The sequence below is a fragment of the Schistosoma haematobium genome, chromosome 3 (assembly GCF_000699445.3).
Source record: "Schistosoma haematobium chromosome 3, whole genome shotgun sequence".
Taxonomy (NCBI): Eukaryota; Metazoa; Platyhelminthes; class Trematoda; order Strigeidida; family Schistosomatidae; genus Schistosoma; species Schistosoma haematobium.
This window is the reverse complement of record NC_067198.1, coordinates 30,187,244-30,202,510: the sequence shown is the minus strand read 5'-3', so window position 1 is coordinate 30,202,510 and position 15,267 is coordinate 30,187,244. Positions and strand designations below refer to the sequence as shown.

Below are 15,267 nucleotides of genomic sequence, written 5' to 3'. Positions count from 1 at the left end.
TTGAATACTGTTCATCACCTTCCTCTAATCGGTTCTATCCAATAGACAACATTCTTTCCGGTAAATTTTCATCTGTTCTTCAGGTTCATTCAGAAAGCAGGAGATCCTAGCTCGCATGTAGTATGAGTCAGGGTTGATAGATATTGTACGATGTGGCCTCAGTAGAGGGTTACTTAAAGTAAGCCATCACGTCATTCCAAATTTTACCTACTGGATGCAGAGCACCAATTGAATTGCGTAAGTAATCGTCTTGTATTAGCTACTGGGGAATATCCACATTTCAATCAAGTGACTAAGTATGAATCATGATGGATATATTTGTTTGGTACTGCCGTATTGATCTTTTAGTGACTCGTTGGTCTAACTCCAATTTAAAAGAACGAATAAATATGCCATGAACGTAAACCTCTCATTTAACCACGCATATTAACTAGGCGAACCCTGCTTGTGTGACTACAGTAATAAGAAGCCAAATACGGGTTGCGTTTCATGAATTTATTTCAAGCACTAGTTTGTTCGGACAGACAGTCAGAAAGACGATGCAGAGAATATGAAACGAAACGGAGAAGACGAGTAAGCCAATTCAGTTCTGTAAAGTGTAACGTAATATTTACAACCAGACAAAAATAAGTTACAGACATGTGGTGAATAGGGTAAGCAATGCACACACATATCCTCATTTAAAAACGGTCAGGGTTAATAAGCCAATAACCCACAAGTTCGAAGTGTGACTCAAGGAAAATGAATAAACCGGTTTGTCCGGAAGATAGGATAACTTATGTAAGCTCCACATAACGATAAATGAAAGTACAGTGTACTGTACTTATTCGCAAAAGGACTGAAAGTGACCACGGTTGATTTGATCAAAATATATCGAAATTGGTTGGTAACCCTGTAACTGAAAACTTAAAACGGATCAACATTAAATTCAGTAGTTCATAATCGCATTCTTAAAGTCAAGGTCATTCGGGCATAACCAGTTTTGGTAGACGGGTTTCGTGCGCCTCGAAGTGCAACCATATATGTGAGTTATGAATGGTTTTATTCTTTAAGAAAAAATACAGATTTATACGTCATAACCTTCTGGGATTGTCAGCATTATGGTACTCAGAAGGTTAATATTATATACACATTTATAATTATGTATTATTACCTGATGAAGTACTTTAGTGTAGGGATATTCGGTCACAAAATGTTACGGCTCACCATGGAAAGCCGATATTGTTCGCAATTTCATCTATTTTGCAGACTATATTGAATAGTGTTCATGAACCCGAGCTCCCGATTTCCGGGAAAATTTGACCCATTTTGGGGAAACTGCTATTGTAAATTTCGGGGAAATGGCACAAAAACCCCAACATTTCCCCCGGAATCCCTTTTAATCTTGGTCAAGGTCATTTGACTTTGGAGGTTTACCGAAATTCCTCCAAATTTACACAGAATTCCCCAAACTTAGGAGATTGGGAACTAATACTGCAGTATGGCGAGACTCTAATTTAGGGACGAGCCAATCAGAAGCGTTTGGGCAATTTCAATTATTAGTCAATCAGAAGACAGCATAAAGTAAAAATATATTAAAAGATTGTAATAAATTACAGTGGATATTCTTCTTTGACATGATTTAAAAACTCGGGTGAAACTCTACTTTATGGACGACCTTTGAACGAATTTTTAAGTGACCTTGAGAACATTAGCCAATCACAAGAGAGTTAGTATGAAGTTTAAATATATTATAAAAAAGTGATGAATTACAATGGATATTCTTTTTTTTTTTACATGATTTAAGAACTTGTTGAGGTTTGATAAAGGTTCAGAAGTTTTGAAATCATAGTGCATGCGGTATAAGAACTCGTCCATATGACTCCATAATAATCGTCCTCTGGAGCCGTGGTAGGGTCTTAAAAAATACTTCAGCCTAGACCACATGCCCTCAATGTTGTTTGTATGGACCCTCGTCGTTGGATCAACAAAACGACGTTTGTGCACCACAACATGATGCACAAAACCAAGTCTCAAGAGGCATCTATACGCTTTCCAATCATCGGTATAGTCGCAGCTAATGTTACTGGAGACTTTATGATCCAATTTGCAACGATTATCATGGTTTGTGTTAGCCTTAGCCGTGACCGGGCAAAAAAAGGTGCCAGTTCGAGGAGATTTTTTTCTCCAACATATAGTACAACGAAATACAATGTCATCGCGGCAGTCTGCACATCGTGCTGCGGTCATTTAATTGCCGCAGTCACAAACACAGGAACTTCTTAATATTCCCATCTGCTGTAGTCTCTCAACAATCACCTATTCTCTAAAATCTGCTGTAAAACGATCGAATGTGAGCATCTCGCATTGAACTTAGCGCCGTGACCTTGAAACTCCTTAAACGCTTCTGATTGGCTCGTCCATAAATTAGAGTCCTACCAAAACTCGTATGTTAGCATCATAACCCTAACCCTCACCTAACTCTAACCCTAACCCTAAACCTAAACCCTCACCTAACCCTAAACCTTAACCCTCACCTAACCCTAACCTTAATCCTAAACCCTCACCTAACCCTAAACCTTAACCCTCAACTAACCCTAACCTTACCCGTAAACCTAACCCTAACCCAATAGACGAGTTTCTATTCCATATGCATTGTGAATTCAGAACCTCTGAACCTTAATCAAACCTTAACAAGTTTTTAAATCATGTAACAGGAGAATATCCACTGTAATTCATTACTTTCATATATTTTCACTTTATACTAACTTACTTCTGATTGGCTAATAATTGTCAAGGTCACTTACGATTCGTTCAAAGGTCGTCCTTAAATTAGAGTCTCGCCGAAAAATGATACATTGGAGTTCCTTTTCAGACCTACGGAATAACTTACATCTCATGAAATCGATGTTCTAATTATGATCGTCTCTTAGCTTCGCACTCAGGAGTTTTTCTACTATTTTAATACTCCTGATACTGTTGCTATATTCACGACTCTGGGATTCGTCTTGATAATTTTATCTCACTGTGCTTATGTAATTTGACAGACTGACCAATACATTTGTGTCAAGTTCTTCGCTGCAAACGACTGTTGGAGTTGTCATTAAGGTACCTACCTTTCACTGGAATTCAGCGTTCAGAGCTAAAATAAGAGATTAAGATACCTCTGTTAATCCTAACAATTTAAAATTGCACAAGCTCGTCGCGCATCAGAAGTTTCAACAGGAGGCTTTGATACTTCACGCACTGGATAAAAAAATATGTCTAGTTCATAACTTAGAGAGGATATCTATTAATAATTGTTCGAATAATATGGTGAGTTGAATGTAATTCTGATAATTAAATAGTTTGGATTATATTATTTAGGATAGTGGAATCCTAGATGCACCTATATTTCTGTCCTGGACACGTCATCTGAAAGAATCTGCATTTCAGTATTAAGATTCCCAGTGAAGTTCAATACCATGATAGCCACTACCCGTTCAAAAGGGATATTTATTAATAATTGTTCGAATAATATAGTGAGTAGAGTGTAATTCTGGTAATTAAATAGTCCACTAAACAAACCTAGGGGAGCTGAACCACATATTTCGTCGTTTATTCGTCATTATGTCACAAAAGTTGTTCTTTAATTATATTCTATTTTGGGATATTTTCAATTTTCATACATTGATTAGACATACGAAAGTCAATTTTTCTAATAAAAAAAACTAGCGTGACCATTTTGCGTAAGCATTTTGATTACTATAAGTCCACTGTCGAGCACCAACGTAAATCTACGGCTTGTCAAGTTTGAGGATGATATGCTTCAAATATTGGTAAGTGTTCCACTAACAAACCAGTTGCAGGTGTTTTGTAAGCCTACCAACACCACAAACAAAATACAGACATTTATTGACTGCAGTTTTGGCAGTTGGTAATCAAGGTCAAACATAAAGAGCATCTAGATATTCAAGCATCTCCTACAGGTAGTAACGGGAAATATATATATATCAGTCACTAGCTTCCTGAATTGTTTGATTGAGTAAGAGAATACGACAAGAAGTGACAGATTGAATGATACGACACACTGAGTAGATTCCTTGAACACGATGTCCGTAATACCGTATTTAAAAGCTAGTTATGATACAAAATAAATGTATATCAGGGAGAAAATCGTAAATATATATTAGATTATTACAAGAGAATTGACTAATTGAGGTAATGCTAATAATACAAAACTAGGCTAGTCGACTTAAATCTATAGTCTGTCAAATACGGTTTTAAATGATTGAATTGAACAATCGCAACTGAAATATCTCAGTGCTATCGTTTCTTAGTATGATAAAGAAGTGTGGTGGCTCACAACTCTGAGAAGGCATCAGCATCTTTGAAGTGCCACACACGACTTACTGATGAGTATCAACAAGCAAAAACACCAAGTCTAAAGCTTCGATTACACTGGCATCATACTGTGATATCATTAGACGCAATGAGTCAATCCAGGTCAGTCAAACAATCACAACGTAGAACCTGGTGCGTATGTACATCGGTTCAAGTTGCCATATCCCATTAGCACAGAGAGATGAAACTGTCAGACCGAATCCCAGAATAGTAGAGGTAGTAACAGTGTCAATGATAACACGAAAGATCAGGCATCAAAGACACGACTCAAAGAGAAACTATACACTAGTGAAATGAAAAGAAAATAGTTATGAGGAATTTAGAATTTCAGGATTTGGGGAAAACAAAAAACGGATGCACCTGTGCAATTACAAACGATATAAAGCCATGTCATTCAAAGTCTAATCATTAGTTATGATAATCACGAGGACTCCAACCGGATAATCTACACCTATCAACATAGCTATGTCCAACTGTCAGTGACATCATGGACTAATGAAATATTTCGGTTTGGCCACCCTTGGCTTTCTTTCAACCTACTCCTACACCAGAAAACATCGCCCATCGAGGTAGGCGGTGATTAGGCATACGTAACACATGTCCCAACCACCTCAGTTGATGAAAATTTAATACCTCACCAATCTATTTCAAATCCTTACCTAGTACTCTATTCACAACCCCGTCATGGCTTACTCCGTGGTCCTAAAATGCACAAGTAATGCTCCGCAAACACCTGTGATCGAATACTGGTAACCTACGAATATTCTCTGTTCTTAATGGGCATGTTTCACATCCATAAAGTAGGACGGAGGGAACTGCTGAGCAGTAAACTCGTCACCTGATTGGTAGACGAACATCTTCCCTACGCCACAAGTCAGCAAAAGCCAATCGAGACTTCGTCGGACACCAGACCGTCAGAACTAATAAGACTCCAGCATAAGCGAAGTGGTCGATGCGTCAAGCTACTTCACTCCCTGTCACTAACTCAGGCGATGACTAAAGCCAATCCCGAAGTAGCACTTCACGTTTGAAGGGAGAGAACCGCATCCCAAACATGCTCGAATTGTTGTTTAAGGTGATCAGAAGACTGCGTTTCGTCAGCATATTTACCAAATAGAGCTATATTGTCCGCATATTCTGAGCCAACAAATAAATCTCCCGGTGGAAGATCAATCCTTGAAAGGTTAGACGGTGAAAGCGTTATCTCTTAACGCATATCTATGACGAAGTGAAATAAAAGTGGGGAAAGCGAACAACCCTGACGAACACCACTTGAAGCAACCAATTCCGATGATAGTTCGCCATCAGCAGTCCAGACTGGTCAGATGGGATAACGTACACTTCCGAGACTTTAGCCAAGATTTCAGTTAATCTAACTGCTAAAACTAGACTACCATCCTTAGAAATCTCAGGGGATAGTATTTAAGGCTCTGCCTTGCTTTAGATTACTTACAGTTTTTTCAACCTCAATAAGAGTTGGAAGACTTACATCAGTTTGCCAGATAGTGGGCAACTAAAGTGTGGCTGAAGACCAGTTGAACCATTCCCTAAAGTGTTCTGCACATCGGTTCAATCTCCTGCATTGAGTGAATAACAGTCTCGTCTTCGTTTGAGATAGTTTCACTCACAATGGGATTCCCAATACCTGTTAACTTGATAAGTTTGCACAGTTGTCTACTGTCACGTATCGCTGCTGCCTTTTACATATCTGCTGCTTTCGTCACCGACCACTGCTCGCAATCATTTCGTAAGCTTTCCATCAGTCTACTTTTAAGCTGTTCCCGCTTCTCATTGTTTTCAGAGCCAAATGGAATGAGTGTAGTGGAGCCCTTTATTTTGTCGTCGTTTAGATCGAAGGATATTTGTTGACGGGCTCTCCACTTTAGTGGCCTGAGATCTGACTCCAGTCAGATCGTATGAATGTTTGTTATCGCCTATCCTTGTATATAATCATCGACTTAAATCGGGTTAGTCAATAAGAGAATTAACTAAGTCAAATAACGTGAATGGACTTTTGAATAGATATATTTTTTATATGGAGCGAATGGAATAGAAAGGAGCAAAACGACGCGCAATAGAGATGGCGGGTAGGCCAACTCCATTTAGTCAAGCGTTAATCAATATTTATAGCTACACAAAAATAAGTTACAGACATGTGATGAATAGGATAAGAAGTGTACACGCATATATGCGCTCATACAAAAACAGTCAAGATTGATAAGCGAATAATTAACAAGGTCAAAATATGACTCAAGCAGAATGAATAGATTGACCTGTCCGAATGCTAGAATAACGTATGTGGGTTTAACATGTCAACCGACACTACATGAGTTTTCAAGCACCTGTCGGTTCTGTAGATGCCGCCGACATCCACCGATTTTTCATAACCTTTTGGTTTAAGTTACTAGTAGATTTCACTGATGCTCCCACAGCCTTTTGATACCATTTTCACTATTGACTAACTCCTCTAGTTGTCCCTGAAATATACTAACTTTTTTGTTCTTAAGTTAAACTCAAAGTAATTTTCTCGCTGCGGATTTTATACTTCCAGTAATACAAACAAATACGAGTCTACACATGTGCTCCAGAATCGGCGACAATTTTTAGTCGAGCCTCTCCAACAATGTCTAATGGCAATGTGATCTTTTTGGATCCATCGATGAGTTGGTTGTGGAGGTCTATATCTGACAGTAACCTGCAGTTCTAAGGTCACGTATTACAACTACTAAGTCTATGTAATCGGTTACTTTGAGTAATCCCATTCCATTTATTGTGTAGTTTTTATCACAAAATCTTCTGAAATTTATAACTAATGACCACTGATTTGTTCACTCAACCAGTCCGTTTAAGTCTTTTTGCAAACTTATAAGATACACTTTATATGCATTCCCATATTTTAATGTCATCAGCAAGCAATGGAGCAAATGACTGTGAATACTTGATAGATTATCCGTGTAAGGTAAGAACGAAAGAGGGCTTCAAATTGTTGATTGGGAAACTCCACTCTCCACAGATTCTCATGATGTCAAAGCATCTTCCATCGTTTTCATTCAACTATCTCACTACTACCCCTTAATGCCTTGGTACTACCCAGAGTGGAAAGAGTCCACTCTTTTCAAAATGCCTTTATGCGATAGTGTTTATAATATCTGTCAGGTAAGTCTTACAACGGTAATGTGGCAGTGGCAAACTTCCAGAGTTTAAATGACGTCGACAGATACGGAGGGTCTGTTTAGGATAGTTTCAAAACCCTGGTCCCAAACTAATGGCGTACATGGGTTTCAAGAAACGACATGTATGGACCTATTTTTGTTACCAACTACTATAGAACCTCATCTGATGTTACTCTACTGACTTGTAAATTGAGCCTTTAGTTGGAAGTCTCGGAGCGTTGGCTCTTAAGAAAACCATCTGCTTCTGTTTGGGTACTCCGGCAATCTCCCGCTCCATACTTGATTATTCAGTGTGACGCATACTATTTTCGGTGCTTAGTTGTACCAGATTTGACGTGAATAAAATCATAAGCTCACCACTGGGAAAGATAATATACATATTCAGTGCTAGCACTGACTTCCGATTCGATGTAAACAATATAAGAACTTATTACTGTTTGTAACTTAAGAGCAAATTTAATGTCAATAACCACTCGTTGAATGTATTTTCTATTGTTTCCAAACAAGAACTGTGATGTGTGCCACTCATGCAGACATACATAAGTAGTATGTATCAAAAATTGGAAGTGGGATTATTACTAACAAAAGAGGAACATCATGAAAAGAGAAAGAATGATGGGAGCAGTTCAAGTAGTAATAAAAATGCAAGAACGATGGAATTTGTAAGAGATAATTCAAGGAAGATATGCAAATGGTGTATTCAGTGTATTGTTTTCATATTTTAGAAATGCAGTATGATTTTGCTTAATATAATAAATTAATTTGCCTCGCCCAAGTCATTATAGAACCACTTTAATAATTAAAAATATGATAAATATTCCCACGGATGCTTCAAATTTTTCCATCGATTATCGACTTACTATAGTTAAAGCTTATCTAGACACTTTGCTTCCTTTCTTAAACGTACAAATTAAAGCTTCCTCTTCCTCGAGAAGTTTTCTGGTTATTGACCACACTTCGAAAAGAGTTTTAATTTTAAGAAATACATTCACAAGCTTTCTACTTTGATTTTTATTAAATTAAGTTCATATCTACTGATGTATACAACTAGTTAAAGTATCTTAAATGATAGTTGTTATTTTTTATTTACCGTGTCATTTGTCTGCTTTTTTAAATCAGGTGTATTGAACAGTTTATCGATGTTGGGAGAAGTTAAACATTCTACTCCAGACTTTCGTACTCAGAGAAGAAAGTCTACCAGAAAGAGTCTTCTTATATGTACTCCTTGTCTGACTGAACAGAATTTAGATGAGCATACTTTAACTAGTGATGTGAAGTCAGATAACGAAATTAATGACGACGAACTAACTGATGAACTTGCCAAAAGGTATCAGGGTGAAAGTCGGAAGTGGGATCAGTTGGTAGAAGAATATGAAACACGTTTGATTCCGGCCGATAATCGGATCGATATGCCTTCCGAAGAATGGATTAAGACAGATCGTGTAACCCGTAAATATGAAGATATAATTTTTCCCCAAAAGTATTTTGATTCCTATGATTCCCTGGACAGTTTGGCGGACTCTCTTTTAGACACACATAATGATATATTTTTTGAGTTAGAGAAACTTCCCCATTTAATCGAAAGGCAGGATATGTTTTTAAAGAGCTTTCGGAAAAAAATGCGTTTGAAACAAAGTGTTTCTCAAGATTCATACTTCGGTTCAGCATCACCATTGTGTGTTATATCTAACTACCTTGGAGATGAAGTGTGACGTTTTTTTAAAAATACAAACTTGTTTCCACATATTTATTAGGTTAATAGTTTCATAATAAATAAATTTCAATAGAAAACCCTTAATTCATAAAACGATTATTTTTATGGTGTTTCATTTTTCATTAAATGTGTTGAATAGTATTATCGCTATTTTGCCTGCGGATAAGCCTCGTTCTTTGACAAAAAAAGATAGAAACCTGTATTCTGCTTAAAAAAACTATTTAGATGTGAAATGTCAATAACCTTAAGATCGAGACTTGAAGTCGCTTAGTTTACTATTAAGTATAAACACAGATTAGTTTAAATGATCTTCGTTTCATTCTTAGGATTTGCTCACATAACCCACTAGTTTGAGAACTGAGTAGCGACTTTTTTTTTCACCTTGGTGGAACGTGAGCCAAAAACTCGAAGCGAAGATTTTTATCAAACAACATGTGTTACTCACTTACAGTTCTCTCTCATATAATTTGTTGTGAGATCAGTAGATATTAATTGGGATATGATATGAATCTTTGCTCACTAATTGCAGCTGTTATTCGCCTTTCGTGATTCGGTTAACCTTCAATGTTCTTAGAATTAAATCATGCTAGACTAAGTTAGGAATTATTTACTTGTAATTGGCATTGTATTGTTAGTCATTCAACACGAGCTCATTATGTGCAGTTGTTAATCCCAAAGTTCAATAGTTTTAGCTGAAGAGAAAGTTAGATGGTGGTTGGAGGTAGTCGACAGGAAACCCTGGTTCCGAGTTTCGTGCTACTTGGCACTCGTCAAGCAAGGTGTACCTGTAATCTTGAGGGAACTGGTGCTCCCTGGCGGATTCGATCTCATATCACCCGGCTTCACAGTCACAGACGCTACCACTGAGCTATCCGAGCCGCGATCGACCTCCTGTAGGACTGAGATGTAATCACAATTGATTGCGTGTCTAGTCCTTATTAGTGCAGATCGAATGATATCAACCATGCCGCAATGTGGCCACCAGCCTAGGTGACTCGACACTGCGGGCACTATATATTGAGATTAGATGGTGGTTGGAGGTCGATAGCATTCAATCTGCACTAATAAGGACTGGACACGCAATCAATTGTGAAGAGAAAGTTTTTACTTTTTTCTGGTCCCATAAGATGCTCGAACGATTTCACAGCATACTTATGTTAGCACTAGTTTCTTCATCAGCCATGTATTTTTATATTTGCTAAATTTCGATTTGTTCAACGCCTTTTCTAAAATTATATATGATATGTTTTACATGTAAACGTATAAAGTAATTAATACAAAACACTTAATCTAAGAAGTAAATTTCAAAACTTTGGTTAATACATCTATTTAAGACGATTAGATATATATTAGACATGCGATGCCAAAATCGCAAAATGAAAATAATCACTACTTCGAAATCATCTTATTCTTCACATATTGTATTCGCTTTGGATACTTTCTTAACTTTTATCAAAGGTCTGATGTTATAGAACGAACGAACTCTTCGTAGTGCACGTTACCATCACTATCAATTTTAGCTTTTTCTAACATTGCATCCATTTCCACCTCAGTCAGATTCTCACCCACCGTACACAGTGCACGACGAAGTTCAGAAGCTGAAAGGAAACCATTATTTTCGACATCAAATGTACGGAAAGCTTCAACGATATCTGATTCCGTGTATATTTCATTGTACTTTTGTGATGCTATTTCACAAAATTGATCGAACGTTATACCTTCAATAAGTGCTGTTTTCTCTTTGTCCACGTCAGCTATCAACTCCTAAAACCCAACAATTAATACAGATTTTGATTAGTTCACTAACCGTATAAACTAATGGTGAATTTAATAATGTACTCACTGTTTAAACAGAAGCTAAGTCATGTCAGTACTAATAGGATCCCTGGGATTCTTTCCTACATTCCTCCATTAAGTACCGGATTCACAACTTTGTTGTTCACTTATAAAGCTCCATAGGTATATGGTGATACTCCACCTACATCCCTGTTTTTTAGATTCGGAAGATATTTTGAAGTTAGGGCATTGATAAATGGATTGCGATTCTGTCCTAATGGTATTAAAATTTATCTGAATACCTAAAAAATAATAGATGTACAAACTGATTACATGCATCTAAAATTATGGTTTTTAGGATCATATACTCCTTTCTAACCCACTAAAATGTTGTATCACTCTTGTATTTGGCATTTTCATACGAAGTATGAATGAAGATGTTGCTGGATGCGGGAAATAAAAAAATGTAGAAGTCAGCAGTGGATCCGGATATGCTCTTTCAAGGAACCAAAGTGTCTTAACAGGTGCACGATGCTTACACTAATTATTACAATAGATGTCATATGTATTTATGTTAGTTTCCTGGGTTTCGTGTGTGGAGTAGTCAAACTTTTTTATCACAATAGATAATGAAATATGCACCGCTACTAGTAGTTGGCAGTACTGTTTAAAAACTAGTCCGTAGCGTGCACTGACCTAAGACCACCGTTTGGTATAGTAGTGTTTTCATTTTGGATAAACCGAACTAGCGGTTACTTTGCAAATAAGCACTACATACTAAAAAAGTTATTTCTCAAACCAGCTGTAGTAGTTAAGGTGGGTCTGAGTCTCTTGTAGACGTATCCTTTAAACTTCTAGTTGCGTAATTCTTGTTTCCTTTCATCTATATAAGACCCAAGTCAATAAAGACAGGTAATGCATCACCCAGTAGTGGATAGCTTGTTTCCAGTATTTGTTAGCTACTTAGTTCCAGGTCACATTTTGCAGTACTTTATATGATTTGGACTTTCGTTTAAGGACCATATTGATGAAACTCAATATTTATTTGGTTTTTGCATTAAGTAATCGAATTATCATGTGGTGTTTGGTCTCGAGACATCTAACTTTATCGAGTGTTTTTCCTTTGCTGTTCAGTATGCTACATTCAACTTTAGCCTAGCTCATATCGAACAGGAATCATTAGTAGTTCTGTCCCGTTAGGCAGAGTTTATGGAATTATAAATGAGCTACAAAGATGTAACAACAGACTTAGAATTATACTAGACAGTCAGGACATTTGTGTAGAAATGTTAATATTAGGTTACATTTAAACCGCTCATAATATAACTAGCATTCGTCTTTGATAAGTGCATTTGCACAAACGTTTACAAAACAACTGGAGAGGTAAGTCAATGTATCGCTTTACTAAATCTTAATACATATACTACGGAAGAAATAGTATCTTCCTAACTCTTCTCTTTCTGTATTTATAAACGTATCAAATATTTCTTCCCTTGGTTTGTTAGAATAAGTACTAGCTTGAAGTATTGTTGACATATTTAATCCCGACTACATAAGTCACTAAGCTCATCACATTAGTTAAATATGTTTACGTCATCATAAGTTTAACCAGTACATTGATTAGATTTTAGACCCTTAATAGTGGGGTTTCCTGGATTCCAAAATGGATAGACTCACCTCAATTTCTAGGTTTGATGGCATCAGACCTACTCTTCTTATTAATACAGTTACATCTGGGACGGAGACTTTCCCCGTTTTGTCATGATCTAATGCATCGAATTGTCCCTTGTATTCAGTTATCGTCTCCTCCGTTAGTTTAACCTTCTGTTTTTTGGCGGATGATGTCATTTTTCATCTTACAACAAGAGATTTTGAATACGATTGTAAAAAACACAAAAAGAAGGGTCACGTTAGTCAGTCCGAAGAACTAAAATGTACGATATTTGTATCTTAAATGTCTTAGGCAGTTCCTAGCACATTTTGTATTTAAATCCATTAATAATAGTTAGTTCCTGGGAATAGTATTCGATGCACTTCAGTATACAAACATGGTCAGGTTCGTGCAAATTGCTAGGTAGTGATAGTCAATTTAGATTACCCTCTTATTACTTCCGACTATACTGTTGGAGGAGAAATTGGCCTGCTCATGCTTAATAAATTTGCAGAGATATCTATGCTGCACAAGAGTGATTGTCTAAATCCACCAAGTTTAGCAAGAAGATTTAATTGAGCACTAAATATGAAATCCTTGTCTTGACATCAAATCCTATTCTGAAGTTAAGCATCTTACTAAACGCCCATCCTTTTCAACATTCACTAGCAAATCCAGTGGAGTATCCTGTATTTTAACAAAAGGGAGGGACATAACTGTCTTTTGTGCGGTCCAAATCAGAACGTCTGATTTGCAGCACTGCAAATTATGATTTGCTGATCGTAATGCAAGCCTGAGTTGCCAAACACTACTATGACAAATTACTTGCATATTCAGTCAATCAACTATACAAGATTGGGTAGTGTTCATACATAGGTTTGGCGGTTTATTCAATCCCAGTAAAAAGGTTACTTATGTGGCCATCAGAGTCATAGAAGACGTCTCACGTAAACAGCGTATCACCTACTATGAAGTAAATACGAACCATGGACATAGTTAAGCTTATTCCAACTAGTATCAGTACCAAACGCTGACCACCTATTATTATTCTTAAAGTATCACTTCTCAACACCCTAGAACCGTGTAAAAAGTTTTTTTCAAATAATTCATATATTTGAGCCATAAATACAACTTGACTTATAAGTATTTCAGAATAATCATGTCTTTCTCTCTAGGTATCTCCATTGACTATGTAGTTTCATCGTGACAGAACAAGTGAAAAATAACCCTGGTTATATTAAGTGCAACGTCACTATGTTCCTTTTGTTAGCCTGAGGCCTTTCCGAAATAAGAATATATCACACAGCATAAAGTTTATACTACCTTCCTACAGTTTCAGAAGCCTCAAATTATGAGACCTTTTTAAATACTTCCCTGATAATTTATAGATCAAATCAATCAGACGGCGTACATCCTTTCAGAAAGTGTTGTATGGTTTAAAATAAAGTTCTTTGATAACATGTTTAATATTGACACAAAATTGTTCAAAAACTGAAAATCTCCTTCCTAAGGCCGTTACGTAGTCGAACTTCACTTTTTGTTCGAGCTACATTTGGATAACTGAAAACTAATCATGGTTACTGAGTAAATATTTTTATTACATGAAAAATTATATTTCGATCGCATTTGCTCAAGCAGTAACCATAGATTTCAAGGTAACAATTGAGGCATTCAAACTCAGATGTGGGAGAAATGATTTTTCCCAACCACCCGGACATCTCTTCACTCAATACCATGCAAACATGGTCCTTTGATATTTGAAAGGCAAATGTATGCCTCTAAACGGTTTATTATTCGTATGTTGTTTACTGATGAATTTTCCTTTAGCTCTAAACACTGTTAAACGTAAATAATGCGTAACTCATTTGAAATCTTGTTCTACTGTAGTGACAGATGAGTCCGTAGAATAAGTAGTTCTGTTAGTCTTCAGTACTGACCCTGATCTCATCAGTTTTGCTGCACACATCCTGGTGAAAGTGCACAGTCAAGCACCCTCATCAGATCACTGTCGGGAACTCCGTGCTAAAAATTCCTTGCAATAACTGGTCCACTCTGAAAATATGCTTCGTGATATATAGATTACCTTCCAACTATATCTTCAAACTCCTTCATTCCTGCTTTGACAGGGATTAGGAACCTTGATTTTAAAAGTGCTACGGAACACAACGTTGTCAAACCATGATCTGTGAAACGTTTACTAGTAACTCACAGTTTCTAATTTATTTGGCTTACGATTGTATCATTTTCATTTGTCGGTCTGCTTCGCAACTGAATGTAACTCCAATATTTGTGCTTTCTGAGTCATCGGCTCATTTCACCTACCATTCCTTGTAGGCTCCGCTACACATGCCCGTCGCAAACCACTACCTATTTGCATATCAGTGAAAGATTCACCCGTGAGTCCACTCCAGAAGTCTGATGAACGCTATTCATTCAAAAGGGTAAGAACGAAACAGATACAAATTAATAAAGGCGAGCAGTAATAAGAGCAATGGCAATCGAAAGACTATCATAAGAGGAAATAAACGTCCTGGGTGACTGAATATTCGTTGGTCTTTGTATCAGCAGCGAGAGTGATCTGTGTCGATAAC

General features: G+C 36.9%; 2 protein-coding genes across 3 annotated transcripts; one reads left to right on the top strand and one right to left on the bottom strand.

The window, feature by feature from the left end:
• Positions 1-2,786: 2,786 nt before the first annotated feature.
• MS3_00005487 (uncharacterized protein) lies at positions 2,787-9,386 on the top strand (the record flags this gene model as incomplete). 2 transcript variants are annotated; one of them, XM_051213555.1, is made up of 3 exons in its annotated part: positions 2,787-3,087; positions 3,120-3,500; positions 8,655-9,386. In XM_051213555.1, one exon carries the CDS (start codon positions 8,675-8,677, stop codon positions 9,245-9,247), a length of 573 nt encoding a protein of 190 aa, XP_051069546.1. The 2 variants fall into 2 exon arrangements, with proteins under 2 accessions (XP_051069546.1, XP_012796243.2); XM_012940789.3 differs by lacking the exons at positions 2,787-3,087; positions 3,120-3,500 and adding an exon at positions 7,244-7,316 and having other exon boundaries at positions 8,655-9,247.
• A 1,185-nt stretch (positions 9,387-10,571) lies between these two features.
• MS3_00005485 (uncharacterized protein) lies at positions 10,572-12,873 on the bottom strand (the record flags this gene model as incomplete). Its single annotated transcript, XM_012940790.3, has 2 exons — positions 10,572-11,013; positions 12,703-12,873. 2 exons carry the CDS (start codon positions 12,871-12,873, stop codon positions 10,702-10,704), a joined length of 483 nt encoding a protein of 160 aa, XP_012796244.1. The 3' UTR covers positions 10,572-10,701.
• Positions 12,874-15,267: the final 2,394 nt, after the last annotated feature.